Raw genomic sequence first — 14519 nt, forward strand, 5'->3', positions numbered from 1 at the left:
AGAGGGGGGTAAGATTGGCAAACTGCCCAGAGTATTTGGCGAAGGCTGGAAGGCTGGCATGGTGGCAAGTGGCAGGCAGGATATTAGAGCTGTGTTGTGCTGGGGCGCAGTTGGCAGCCACTGTAACACTGGAGGCGCAGTTGTAGGGAGGCCAGCCGTGCGCTGGTAAAGAGTGGCTGGATCACACAATGCCAGATTGGATGTGCGTGTGTCGAGATGGTATCTTGGGAGGTGAGCTAAGATGACAGAGTAGAGGTTGCCAAATTAAGAGAGTGGGGCTGGATTATAAGCCTAGACAGATCCACTGAATGGTAGTGTGTGATCGTTTTTGGCTTAAGCGTGAAAAAAAGTGGGGTTGACAAGGGATTAAAATGGAGAGATTGAGTTGGTGATTTTGGCTGCTGTTGAGCTCCGCTTTGGCACACTTGATTGGTTGTGCCCTCTGCAGAGCCTCTGCTTTAGGAGGTGGATTTTAGTGTCAGATTAAATGATGACTAAATAGAAGCTCTGACTGCTAAACTTCACAATTCCTGAGACTGTGCATCCTGCAAGATGTAAAATTTTCCATGACTTCCTGCAAGAAGTCCCAAACAGTTTTCTCATCTTCCTCACTTACCCTTTGAGCCGTGCTACAGATGGCAGAGTAGCTGTCTCGGATGCCTTGTTGGTGAGCCTGGACCTGCTGTCTCAGTCTGCTCTGGGCTCGCTCACCACAGCCTTCCACCAGGTGCTCTCCTCGCTCCCTCAGAGCTGCCATGCGGTCCTCAAAGCCTGCAATTTCCTCCATGATGGCCTGTGGGGAGAAAGTCAACAAGACAGATAGCATTAGAGAGGCTAGGGATGGAGGCTGCCACAACACTATAAAGGTTGAACATATAAGAAGAGATAATCATTTCTGATATGATTAGATTTTAATAGAATCTACTAGAGCTGAAACTGATAGCCGGCTAAAAAATTTTCTAAATGCCAAATTAGCCTAAAATACTAAAAAAAGAAACTTAAGTTAGCCAAAACAGCTAGCATGTAGCTGAAAAAAATAACTGAACTTCTAAACAGCCTAAAAAAAACAAATTAAAAGCCTAAATTAGCCAAAACAACAAGCATGTAGTTGAGATTTTAGCTAAACTCTAAACTAGCCTTAAAACTGAACAAAAGGCTAACATAGCCAAAACAGCTAACATGATGCTGAAATATTAGCTAAACTTCAAAATAGCCTAAAAAACAGGAAAAAAAACTTATGTTAGCCAAAACAGCTAGCATGTAGCTGAAAAAAATAGCTAAACTTCAAAACAGCCTAAAAAAAAACAAATTAAAAGCCTAAATTATCCAAAACAACAAGCATGTAGTCGAGATTTTAGCTAAACTCCAAACTAGCCTTAAAACTGAAAAAAGGCTAACATAGCCAAAACAGCTAACATGATGCTGAAAAAAATAGCTAAACTTCAAAACAGCCTGAAAAACTAAAGAGAAAGCCTAAATTAGACAAAACAGCTAGATGACATTTTAGCTAAACTCAAAAATAGCCTAAAAACTTAAAAAAAAGCCTAACTTAGCCAAAACAGCTAGCATGTAGCTGAAATATTAGCTAACCCTTATAGCAGCCTAAAAAAATGAAAAATTCCTAAATTTGCAAAAAAACAGCTTGTGTGTCAAAATTGGCGTAACTACAAAAAAAGCCAAACAAAATAATAAAAAAAAGCCTAGATTAGCCAATATGGCTAGCATCTAGCAGAAATATTAGCAAAACTTCAAAATAGCTTAAAAAACAGAAAAAAGCTTAAATTAGCCAAATTAGCTAATCTAGCAGTGGCCCATTAATAATAGTAAAATTTAATTATCTGGAGGGCCAGATAGAAATATCCGGAGGGCCGAATCCGGCCCCCGGGCTTTGACTTTGACACATGTGTACTAGAATGTGGTATTCCAGAAAAACAGCTAAGATATCCACAAATGCAATGAACATTTGGAACTTGAAGGAGACGTAACGAGGGCTCATTAGTCAAGCTATTTCGCGTGCCACCGTCTGACAAGCAGCAGCAAAAGTGATATAATGTGATGGGCCACCTTGTGTCTGGCCAGCTGTTGAGTTGCTGCCTCCAGGCTGCGGCTCACGCTTGGATCGGGAGTAACCATCCTGCTCGACATCTGCAGCAGCCAGCGCTCTACTTCCTGCAGCTCATTGTGGTAAGCTTCCTGCTCCTTTACCTGGCTCTCCAGGTTCTCCACGTGAGCCTGGTAAACCCAAAAAGAAAACTCAGTTTGATCGAAATGTAGCTCTGAAAAATCAATTTTAGTCATTTATAATTCTCTTACAATTGCAGATTTGCACAGAGTATTGTAGTCCTTTTGGAGCCTGTGTAGTTTGTCTCTAATGGAGGGGTAGTGCACCAAAGCCAGGACGGCATCTCCTTTCTCCATCACTGAGCGGATGGATCCATCGTGGGACTGAATCATCTGAAGAAGGGTCTGAGAACACACAGAAATGTATTTATTTATTTTTTCTTTTCCGATTACAAATGCACTCAGAAAGGATCCAAGAGTGGCATTTGCTTACCTTATATTTAGCAAGCTGGGCTTTACGTTGGTACAGTTCAGCTTTGGGTTCCACCGGGCTGCTGAGCAGCACTCTTGTCTCTACAAGCCAGTGGGCCTGAGCTTTGTATCGGTCCTGAAACTCCTTGGTTAGGAGTAACGCACGCTCCAAGAAGCTGCGCTCTTGCCGAAGTCCTCCAGCCAGCTCCTCCAGCTGGGCAAGCCGCGCCTCCACCTCTGCCCCTAAGTTCTCGGCTCCGGCCTCATTCAGGAAGCCTGCTGCCTGCTCGGCGCGCTCCCTCAGAGATTTCAGGAAGCTGTGACCGTGCTGGAGTTCAGACTGTAGAATCTGAGAGGAAAGAAGCACAAAAATAACTCAGCATGGTTTACGTCAGGGTATCAAACTCAATCATACAAGGGGACAAAATCTAAAACACACCTTAGGTCACGGGCCGAATAGGATAAACATTTACTAAACGCTCCAAAACTAAATGTTTAAAACCGCAAATTTTTAACGTAATTATGAACTCGACATATAGCATTACCTGTGATAAAGCTAGTGGGAATGCAGTAAGCTGAATTTGGATGCTAGTGCTGATAGCTGAAAATGCTGAAGTTAATAGCCAGCTAAAATATTATCTAAATGCCAAATTAGCCTAAAAAAACTTAGGTTAGCCAAAACAGCTAGCATGTAGCTAAAAAAAACAGCTAAACTTCAAAATATATAAAAAAACAGAAAAAAAGCTTAAATTAGCCAAAACAGCTAGCGTGTAAATATTAGTCTAACTCCAAAACAGCCTAAAAAAAACTTTAAAAAAAAAGCCTAAATGGCCCAAAGCAGCTAGCATGTCGCTAAAATATTAGCCTAACTCCAAGACAGCCTGAAAAACTAGATAAAAGCCTAATTTAACCAAAACAGCTAGAAATTTAACTGAAATATTAGCTAAAATAGCCTAAATAGCTTAAATTAGCCAAAACAGCTAGCATGTCGCTAAAATATTAGCTGAACTTCAAAACACCCTAAAAAACAAAAAAAAAACAAAAAACAAAATTAGCCAAAACAGCTAGCATGTCGCTGAAAAAATAGCTAAACTTCAAAATATCCAAAACGACTGAAAAAAAGCCCTAAATTGGCCAAAACAGCTAGTGTGTAAACATTAAGCAGCTAGAATGTCGCTAAAATATTAGTCTAACTCCAAAACAGCCTAAAAAACTAAATAAAAGCCTAAATTAACCAAAACAGCTAGCATTTAGCTGAAATATTACCTAAAATAGCCTAAAAAAACTAAACAAAAAAAACTCCTAAATTAGCCAAAACAGCTACCATCTAGATGATATATAAGCTAAACTTCAAAATAGCCTAAAAAATCTTATTAAATGCCAAAAAATTCCAAACAGCTAGCAGAATGCCAATTTTTTAAACTTTAAAACTTTAACATAATTATGAATAATAAAGAGGCAGGGATATTATTCCAGAATAAATTAACTTAAACCCTAAATAACTTTCAATATTTTACCCTCCATAAAATATAATATATATTTTGTCAAATTATACAAGTTAGAAATAAGCGCTAGATAACGTCAGGCCAATAACAACAATGATCTGGAGGGCCGGATAGACTTGCCCAGCGGGTCGGATCCGGCTCCTGGGCCTTGACTTTGACACATGTGGTTTGCCTTGTCCTGATGACTGTTGAACAAAACCCTCTTCTTTACTCGTAGATCTAATCCACATCATTTTGGACAAAGGAATATCAAAAAGCAAGCCATATCCCAAAGCAGGATCCCCGATTTCTCTGTCCTTCACCTACTGTTCTACCACAGTCACCAATAGTCCTGTTGAAAAGCTTTCAACGTGTCAGGCGTGGTCACACCTGCATGGTTATACATGGAGAAGACTAGGAGGTCATGGTGAGGAACAAAAAAAAACAGTGAATAATATGAAAGGAGGATCCAATTATAAAGACCCTTGTAAGAGACAACAGTAGCTGCAGGGGTTTCCAGGGCAACCACAACATACCACACATCCAATGACCTCCACTCGATGGGATGCCAACTAGCTTTCATCATCAGCCTATTATTGCTTGAAGAGAGAAGGTAGCCTCACACTCCAACAAGCTCAGATCTCCGACCACCGCTGTGGGTAAGATAACAAGGCTCGGGTGTGTGAGCACACACCCACATTTCCTCCTTAATGTGACATTACAGGCCAGCTCATCATCCCCAATCCAACTGCCCTTTGGCTTTAACTAGCAGCACATGGTACATCAGACACTTCTGACAATTTCATGTTCAAGGTAACCCTTCCAGTAATCAACAACTGAAATGAAACCGGTTATATTTATGTCAAAGATTTCCCTCCTTAATTAGCTGATTATAAGAAAGAATAACTTATTTTTATAAACTGTGCTCGAGAACCTGAGCTCAGCTGTTACCTTTGTGATGTACGACACTGTGCAAAATGACGAACATATATTGGATCCTAAGCACGGTTTGCCCTTTGCGTCTCAACCGTCTTGTACCCTCAATTATCCATGTCAAGCTCATTGCGCGTCAGCTGTAAACGATGAGCACGAGGGATCTGATTTCCATTCTGAATGAGAGTTTCAGCTCCCTAATCAACTGCAACACTGTAGTGCTGACAACCATGTTAATCATCATCTCCTAACAAGGACAAAACAAAGGTAATTATGTAAACATTTTATCAGTCTCGGCTTTGAATTTATTAGAAAAGAAACTTGGACGTTTTTATGACTTCTTTTTGAGCAACAGAGGTGTTAATACTTTGGAACATTGGGGCAAAATTTGTCACATATATGAGCCTGAAACTGAATCCTTTTTGGTGTTAGATTTTTAGGACATGATTTTGAGTCTTAAAATAAGAGAACAAAAAAATGTATTTAGAGTGTTCCTTCGTTTATTGTGGGATTTGCGTTGTAAAATAACCTTTATACCATGGTCTGGGTGAATACTCGATTCTGATTGGCTGCTGGGTGTGCATTAAAAAGTGATAATGCACAGTAATAACGCACACCTAAAAAAGAAGTTCCGGTCACACAGACCAAACGTTCGATATCACTGCGCAGGCTTCTTTAAAACACATTTTCCTTCATCGTCTGGACAAAACAAGCAGTAATGGATGAACTTTCTCTCTGAACTGATGCTTTATTCAACTTATTGTAGCGACCAGCATTTATATTCCTCTCCTTTTGTAAGGTAAATTAATATTGACAAATTAGTTATTCTCCTTCTAATAAAACACCACTCGAAATGAAAGGTGTAGTCTTCTGTTTCACCACAAGAGGGAGTTTCTCATTTTAGAGCAGCTCAGAAGAACGAACCTGCCGTGAAATGAAACACAGACAGAAGCTGAATATGTTCTAGCTGCTCACTGAAGGATTAACGTCAGAAAAAGAAGAAAAATATCCTAATTTGTCCGGGTCTTTCTTTCAAAACAGCGACACTTTACCGCTGCAGCTGAGGTCTGTAACGGCTTCAGGCTTCATGCCGTGTTCCATGTCACCGTGACAACAAACCGCATCACGGATGATCAAATAGTCCGCTTTTTTGTGAAAAAATTAGCTAAACCAAAGAAATAACAAGAATAAAGTACTAAATATTGATTAAATATTTATTTATTTTGTAAAGACCATGGTATAAGCGGGATAATACCCTCCGAAGAGTGCATTATGAGAAATTAACGCACGACGCGGAGGCCTAAACCGTCCGACGCGAAGCGGACACTTCGTCGGGTATTATCCCTTACATAATACTCAATCGCACAGGGGGCCCAAATCCAAAACACACCTTAGGTCGCAGGCTGAACAGGATAAACATTTATTGAACAGGCCAAAACAACATTTTTAAAACTTTAAAACTGTAACTTTTTAACATAATTATGAACTAGATATGTAGAATTACCTGTGATAGGTCAACATTACCTGTGATAATGCTAGTGTGAAAGTTGTAAGCTGAATTTGGCCACTGAAGATGCCAGTGCTGATAGCTGAAGGTTCTGAAATTTCTAGCTAAAAACGCGAAGCTGATAGCTAGCTAAAAACCTGCCAAATTAGCCTATACAACCAACATTTAAAAAATAAAAAAAAGCATGAAATAAAAAAAATAACTTAGCCAAAAAAGCTAGCATATATAGAAAAAAGCTAAATTTCAAAATATACAAAAACTGAAAAAAGCCTAAATTAGCCAAAACAGCTAGCATATAGTTGAAATATTAGCTAAACTACAAAATAGATTAAAAAATCCTAGTAAATGCCAAAATAGTGCAAAAAGCAAAGAATACCAATTTTTAAAACTTGAAAACCGTAACTTTTTCACATAATTATGAATAATAAAAAGGCAGGAATATTCCAGAATAAATCAACTTAAACCTTAAATAACTTTCAGTGTTTGACTCTCGATAAACATACATTTTGTCAAAATTATTTAAGTTAGAAATTAGCCCTAGATAACATTGGGCCATTAATAACAATAAAATAAACTAATCTGGAGGGCCGGATAGAATTACCTGGCGGGCCGAATCCGGCCCCCGGGCCTTGACATTGACACGTGAAGTAAGTGATATCTGCAAAGTAGATGTTTTAAAGACTCACTCCTATAGAAATCAAGTGTTTGTTTTTGTTTTTTTTTTTTACATTTTCTTGTGGCCTTTTTCTTGTGATTGAGGACATATACTGAGTGGTTTGTCTCATTGCGTCATTGTAGTGCGACGACTAGAAAAGCAACAACAATGGCGGTCATCCAGCAGCTCTTCTTTTTCTTGATTAACCTTTTGTACATCGTGTATGACAGAAATTTAATGCTGTTTGAAAGAAAATTGCAGGCGGCTAAGAAGAATACCGCTATATAGAGGAAAACGGAGCAGCTAGCTTCAATCATCAATTTCTGCCAATCAGCAGGTGGCTACAGCGACTCCACCCCAACCGTCCCATTCCATTATTCTATGGATCTACAATGGATGGGGGCCATCGAGAGGTACGGGTCGGTACTGTTTAATGGGTCCATTTTACAGTGGAAACACTTAAAATATTGGACCGCTCAGTGGAAACGCTCACTGGCAATCTTTTAAAATAGATCCAAAGATGATTGGAGTGGAACTTTAAGGCTGTAAACCTCCTCACTGCACTTTCTCAGACAGGCATTAACATTTTCATACTTGTGTCTAGTTTAAACTCTCAAAATAAGTCAGTTGGGATAGAATGAAAACAGATGATTGAAGATTTATATCAATTTGGCAAAAAGACACGGCACAGAGAAGATTAATTGACAATAGTCTATAAATAAATCCGCGAAACAGCGATTAAAAACTCTGTAACCCAATTTCTATTCCTATATTGTCACATTTTAGCCAGTTTTCAAAGTCCAGAATCTACTGTATGCATACCGATATTTAATATAGTTGTCAAAAGCTAATGAGTAGCAATTTATGCATCAATGTGTAATCGTCCTAAGTTCAGTGAATGAGCCAGAATCCTTCACAACAGGAGACGAGTAAGTGATGAAGCCCTCTCTGTTATCTTCAGCGTTGGAAGGACACATGTGGAGGCAGAATGTCTTTAGTCCTCACATCCAGACAGATCATCGATCCCAGACTAAGATTGCTGCAAAGCCTGCAGCAGATGATGCATTGTAAACACGAACGTGTGTGAGGAAGACTTAGTGAAACGTGAAGAACTGAAATCGCACAACGCTGGTAGGTTTTTAAAGTTTGCCGCTGCTTGTTAAAAGCACTTTGTGTGCATTTGTGTGTGATGTGAAGCGGTGAGGGCATCGCATCAATTAGGAGTGTCTGTGCCGGTGGGCTTCTGACACAGACGCTTCTTCATCCTCTCGCACACAGCTGGAGGTCTCTCCTTGATACGGCGCTTCCTCGAAAGCAGCACCAGCTTTGTCTTCATAAAGACCAGATCAATACAAACAGACTCATCCAATCCTTGATGTGCACACTGTGAACTACTCCAGGCAAACAATGGCTTTTATTGCAGCGACTGAACAAATCTGCAACAAAAAGGTACTACTAGGAAAGGCCTTTTATTTCTAAACGAAAAAGTAGCATCTTGCACTGTTTAACAGTTTTAACTCATCAAATTGTGGTTTTAATATCACCGAATTAATTTATTGCACCTAAAAGTGTCCCAAACTGATATGCAAAACACTTCCATACCTCTAATTTCTTCGTCTTCTTCTCCATCGAGGTGCGGTCCAGAGGTTCGGAGCGGTCGGTTAATGTTGTGAAGCTTTTCTGAGAGCAGCTGAGCCATTCTGTGAAAGACACACAAAGGGTTTCTGCCTCCTCGATGCTCCTCAACTCCTCCTGGAGCTGCTTGATGGTGTCCTGGAAACACACAATTAAAAAGGATCAGCTCCTGGAATTTGAGTGCTTTAATTATGATTTCTTTAATTGTGTGACTGCTTTACATTATAATGATCCTCCTGCTCCTTTCCATACATTTTTCGGCACACAAAAACAATCTTGGTATCAAAACATTCAGTTCGTTCAGGACATTACTGCTTGTACTTTTGGTATTCATAAACGTCATAGTTTTTAAAATAAATATGCCCCATTGGAAATGAATGAGAAATTGCTCAAATTGCTCCTTCAAAAACTTTGTGCACTTTTAAACTTGTGAACATCCGCATATACTTTCAGCTAAAAACACCACTAAACTTTAAAATGTTCAGCAATCGCTGGATTTTTAGGTTAATTTGGCATTTAGCTTTTATTTTACCAACATGCTAGCTGTTTTTAGCCAATTTCAAATTTTTTCCAGTTCTTTAAGCCAAATCTGGAGTTAACGTAACATTTTGGCAGTATTTTAGCTGTTTTTTTTTTGTTGTTGTTGCTAATTTAGACATCTTTTCAGGTTTTTTTTTCTTTTTGTGCTAATTAGGAGTTTAGCTAACATCTTAGCATTATGCTAGGTGTTTTTGGCTAATTCAGACATGTTTCCAGTTTTTTGGCTAATTTGGAGTTAAGCTAACATTTTGGTATTGCACTGCCTATTTTTGGCAAATTTAGACATATTTCCATTTTTTTGGCTAATTTGTGGTTAAGCTAACATTTTAGCAATATGTTAGCTGTTTTTTTTTTTTTTTGTTTTTTTTTTGCTAATTTAGACATGTATCCAGTTTTTGGCTAACTTAGAGTTTATCCAACATCTTATCATTACGCTAGCTGTTTTTGGCTTATTAAAACATGGATATAGTTTTTTTTTTTGCCTAATTTGGAGTTTAAATAGATAGGTCTTTATTGTTATTATCACAAGGACAATGAAATTGCAGCAACTGTTACAGTGCAAAAGAAATTTGGCAATTTTTTGGGGAGTTTAGCTAATATCTTAGCATTATGCTAGCTGTTTTCAGCTAATTTAGATATGTATCCAATTTTTGGCTAATTTGGAGTTTAGTTAAGATCTTAGTATTATGCTAGCTGTCTTTTTTTGTGAATTTCGACGTGCTTACAGTTTTTTTTTTCTTTTTTAATTTATAATTAAGCTAACATTTTAGCAATATGCTAGCTGTTTTTTTGCTTATTTAGACATGTATCTAGTTTTTTGGATAATTTGGAGTTTAGGTAACATCTTGGCATTTTGCTAGTTGTTTTTGGCTAATTTAGACATGTTTCCAGTTTTTTTTTTGCCTAATTTCCTATTTAGTTAATATTTTAGAAAGCTTTTAGTTTCAACATTTTCAGCAAACTCCTCTGACATCTTTAGCGGCCACATTCAGCTTACAGCATTCTTGCATTATTGCAGGTAAGGATATATATTTAGCTTTATTTTGGCTTTGGCTTTTTAAATTTCTAGTAAAACTAACCTGGACAAGGGGAAAAATTCTGAACAAACAAAACAAGAAATATCTTTTAAGGTGGGAGTTAGGCCCCTGCAGTTTAACATTGGTCACCAAGGACCTAAAGCTTTTTGCTACAAAAAAAGAAAGACATCCGACTTCCTTTTATTCTTTCATCCACCCAAAAACCACAGCATAAAGCAGTGGTTTTTTTTTTTTTATGTGTTAGATGTTTTACCCACTTGACGGGAATTTCGAATCAATAACTCCACAAGGACGAGCCTGGTGGGTTTTTGCAGTTTTGACACCTTATTCGCTCAACTTGCAAATAATTCCGCGCAAAGACGCTCCAATTAGCTGATTATGCTGAGTGCACACCTCTTCTCACTAGACAGGGGAGCTGCTTCCCACTCGTGTGGCCCCCACTTCCTGCAGAATAATTACAGGGATCCAGAGAATGAGGGTGGGGGGTATCTGCGTGTTCATGCATGTGTGTCGCCATAACTATATGGATGCTTAAATCGGTTTAAGCAGGAAATGAAGGTGTGGGCAGAGATGGAGAAATCAAAAGGGAGGGGGGGTACAGTGAGGCTCAAACACACACTTAGGATGTGTTGTCCAAGGTATAAACACAGACACACAAAAAAAAAATCAATGCAGTACAGGAAAATCTTTTTTCAACCCCAAAGCTGTAAGTGAGATTGGGGTGTGTAGTGTTTAATTACAGCTTTAGAACATGACCAGGAGAGCCCCATTGATTTTCCAATAGCCCCCACCCATACATAACACACACAAAAAAAACACAGAGTGGATTTGAGTGTACAAAGAAACACAGACGGAGCCAACTCCCAAATCTGCAGAGGTAGAAAGTTGAGGAAAATTCTCCTCAGAGAATCTCTGTTTGGAAAACCCAATAGGGCAGAAATTACACAGAAACAGCCTGACGATGCTAATGTCATTTGAAAACTATTTGAGCGTGATTTCCAAATAGGGCTTTTTCCACTAAGCTTTTACTTCCTAATGAAAGCTAGTCAAGAAAAAGCAATATGCTAATTATATGTACATCTGCATTAACTACTTGATTTGATTAGAATGTGTTTTCCTAATTTACATGACTTGATTCAATCTAAAATTTCTCTTCTAAAGCTAATTACTTTTGTTTAGGAAAAAAGGGGTTTAAACCAAACAAAAGTGGAAACTTAAATATAATAAAGTTTTATTAAAAAAAATAAATAAATAAATTATAAAATATATATCAAAATTAAAAAAAAAGGCTATGTATGTTTTCGTGAAAAAAATAGAACCAACTACTTCAAAAAAAAAAATATTGATTGATCAGTTTGATTTATAATAATCCTTAGTTTTAAAACCTAACCCAAGTTTTATATTTTTTACATACAAAAAATATCAACTAACATTTGTTTCTCACTATTGCTGGATTCTAGTACTCAGACACTAACGTACTAGATGTTATCCAGAGTTCAAACAATCGTATTTACATGAAAAAGGAACACAACAAAGACAGCAGGATGACAATGAAGACTTGGGGGCTGACAGGCGCCTCTAACGCTCTAATAAAAGCGAAGTGAAGGAACTGATAAGAAAGCGTTTTCCCCCTAATACCAGGAGAAATATTAACATCAGCAAAACATATTCATATTTTTAACAATAGATGAAGTAAATATGACATGTGTTGAACCTGGATGTTGAGCAGCAGGGAGTGGTAGCGGGAGGTCAGCTGGGTGGCGGTGACACTGACTCGGCTACTCATGTAGCTTTCCTGAAGAACCTGCTGGGCCAAAGACGAGAGGCCTTCCACCTCCCCCTGACGAGAAAGAACCGGCTCCAGGTACCCCTGAACACGAGACAAAATCATCAACGTACTTAATTTGATTCAAATCAAGACAATTTATGACAGTTGCATGTGTGTGTGTGTTTATTCTCTTTCAATACAAGGAAGGAAAACACAGAGACTGTCTGACTTCCCAAAGCTGCCAGGAAACATTCTCAGAAAGGAGGAAATCCAGAACTGCTGATTTACTTGGGATGTAAATAGGTGATGGATGCTTCATTGCTCTGACTGTGACGAGCAGGATTTTATCTTTGGCGTGTTTATTCCACTGCCTGCTCTGTGAGGGAGTAATTTGGGAGTGATCTTGATGTGACTGACAGTCCAAGCATAAATCTGAATCCAAAAAGACTGGAAATTTTTAATTTGGAAGTCATAAAACAAATACAAATTTCTTGTTTCTTTGAGTGTTAACTGTGCAAAGTTTTTTTTTATACCTATTGAAAATATTTGTTTTAAATCAACTCATTTATACATTTTAACATGAGTAAATTTTGACCCAAGAACCTTTCGGGTATTCCATAACAAATGACTTTTTCTGACCTGGAGTTTCTTCAGCTGTGTCTGCTTGGTGATTGGGTCCGACTGTCGGTTACTCCTAATGTTCACCGCCTTCTCCTTGTCCTCCAGCCACTGAGCCAGGCTCAGGAACTTGTGGCCCATCTGCCTCAGCCGGGTCAGCGTGGAGCGCAGCTGGGCCTTGGTGTCCTCCAGGCGGCTCTGGTGGGCCGCCCACTCCCGCTGAGCAGTGTCCAGGGCGCGGTCTTCGATTTGAGGAACGCCCCATAGGATCACTCTGTCTCTGCTGGTCAGCACAGACGCCAGCAAAGACTGACCCTTTGTGCAGTTCCCTTGCAAGTTCTGCAAGAATGAACCATTAGTTTAAAATCCTAGGTAGATTTTGAATTAGGAATCACTATTTGTTAACAAGACTGAGTACCTGCAGCTGCTGGAGTGTTTTCTCGAGAGCTTCCACGTTTCCCTCAGGGTACGATAGTAGAGCCAGTGACGCTTGTTCCTGCTCGAGCCAGTCCTCAAACACGTGCAGCCCCCGCTGATATTCCTGGTGGACCAGCACCAACTCCTTAGCCTTACTGACAGCACTCTACAAAACAAGAGGATCCAAGCATTAAGTGATGCAAAACCAAAAGAAATATCTGAATATTTATCGAAAGTGCATTTGAGAAGACAATTGAAGGAAATAGCTGAAAAGATACATGCCTTAGCCTTGTCTTTGAGCATGTTGTATTTGCTCTGCAGCTGCTGAACCTCCTGCTGGGTGTTGTAGTGCTCAGCCATGTTGGAACCTTTGGTGGCTATGGTTTCCAGAGGACTGCTGTGACTCAAAACTTCCTCGTAGAGAAGCTAAAGTCAAAAAGACGACATTAATGACATGACATATAACATTCGTGAAGGTAAAACAAAAGATACCTTTGTCTTTCCCAGGTTGGCCGTCTTGTCTCTCATCTCAGAGTACTGTCTGTCTGAGCAGCTGAGAGTCTCTTCAACTCGCTCCATCCACTGCACAAACTGCCCTACATCCTCCTGATAGCTGGTCCACTGAGACAGAGCTCCTTCAAGCTGACTGTAATAAAAATGTATCCATATTTTCAGTAACACAATCCAAATTAATTGGATTTTTTTTAATTATTGCGTGCCTTTCTCACCTTTTACACTGAATCGAAGCGGACAACAGCGAATCCCACGAGTCCTTGAGGTCCTGGATTTGCTTGCGGATAACCGGAACTCCCTCGGCCGAAGTGTTCCTCTGGACCGCCTCTCCCCGTGTTAGCAGCATTTTAAGCTGAATTTCTCTCTCTTGGCGAGCAGCAAGTAAAGCCTTCACAGAGACATGAAAGGAGTTGTACTGTATTTTCCAGACTATGAGTCGCATTTTCTTTTTGTAGATTTGCCAGGTGTGCAACTTATACTCAGGTGTGACTTATTTGTGATTTTTTAAAACATAAACAGGTTCATTTATTTGTCATTTTGCCACTAACAACCGGTTGCCTTTTAGCGGTTGTTTCTAGGGTATCGATTATAATTTCCAGAAACGATTTGATTTGATTCACAAGAGCCTAAATCAATTCGATTCCAATTTTTTTCGATTATTCAATTCAATTAAATTTTGAGTTTACAAATTTATACATATTTGTTTAGAAATACATTAATAATCTATATGTTTTGAATATATTTACATTAATCTGATACAGTTCAAATACTGTAAAATGTATTAGTAAAACAATGAGATTGCTATTATCACACAGTGTTACATGGTTTCTAAAAAAGGAGAAGCTCTAACAAAAATGTTCAGATCATTAACATTGTAAAC

The 14519-nt window shown here is 38.9% G+C and overlaps 1 protein-coding gene and 1 long non-coding RNA gene across 9 annotated transcripts in view; one reads left to right on the plus strand and one right to left on the minus strand.

Annotated features, from left to right (window-relative positions):
• The window catches only part of syne1a (spectrin repeat containing, nuclear envelope 1a), a 139129-nt gene that overhangs the window by 49513 nt on the left and 75097 nt on the right, over positions 1-14519 (minus strand). For all 8 annotated transcript variants that reach the window (XM_024290872.1, XM_024290869.2, XM_024290873.2 and 5 more), the window contains 11 exons: positions 13855-14027; positions 13619-13772; positions 13409-13552; positions 13128-13292; positions 12731-13048; positions 12038-12193; positions 8714-8884; positions 2555-2881; positions 2314-2466; positions 2065-2232; positions 617-793 (listed from right to left, as the gene is read on the minus strand). In XM_024290872.1, coding sequence (XP_024146640.1) covers positions 617-793; positions 2065-2232; positions 2314-2466; positions 2555-2881; positions 8714-8884; positions 12038-12193; positions 12731-13048; positions 13128-13292; positions 13409-13552; positions 13619-13772; positions 13855-14027 — 2106 coding nt within the window. The remainder of the gene's footprint in view (positions 1-616; positions 794-2064; positions 2233-2313; positions 2467-2554; positions 2882-8713; positions 8885-12037; positions 12194-12730; positions 13049-13127; positions 13293-13408; positions 13553-13618; positions 13773-13854; positions 14028-14519) is intronic.
• Positions 4272-8881, plus strand: LOC112157841. Its single transcript, XR_002921224.2, has 5 exons — positions 4272-4675; positions 7446-7524; positions 8073-8242; positions 8390-8560; positions 8745-8881. It is a non-coding gene; the product is annotated as an uncharacterized LOC112157841 (long non-coding RNA).

Source organism: Oryzias melastigma, linkage group LG24 (assembly GCF_002922805.2).
Source record: "Oryzias melastigma strain HK-1 linkage group LG24, ASM292280v2, whole genome shotgun sequence".
NCBI lineage: Eukaryota > Metazoa > Chordata > Actinopteri > Beloniformes > Adrianichthyidae > Oryzias > Oryzias melastigma.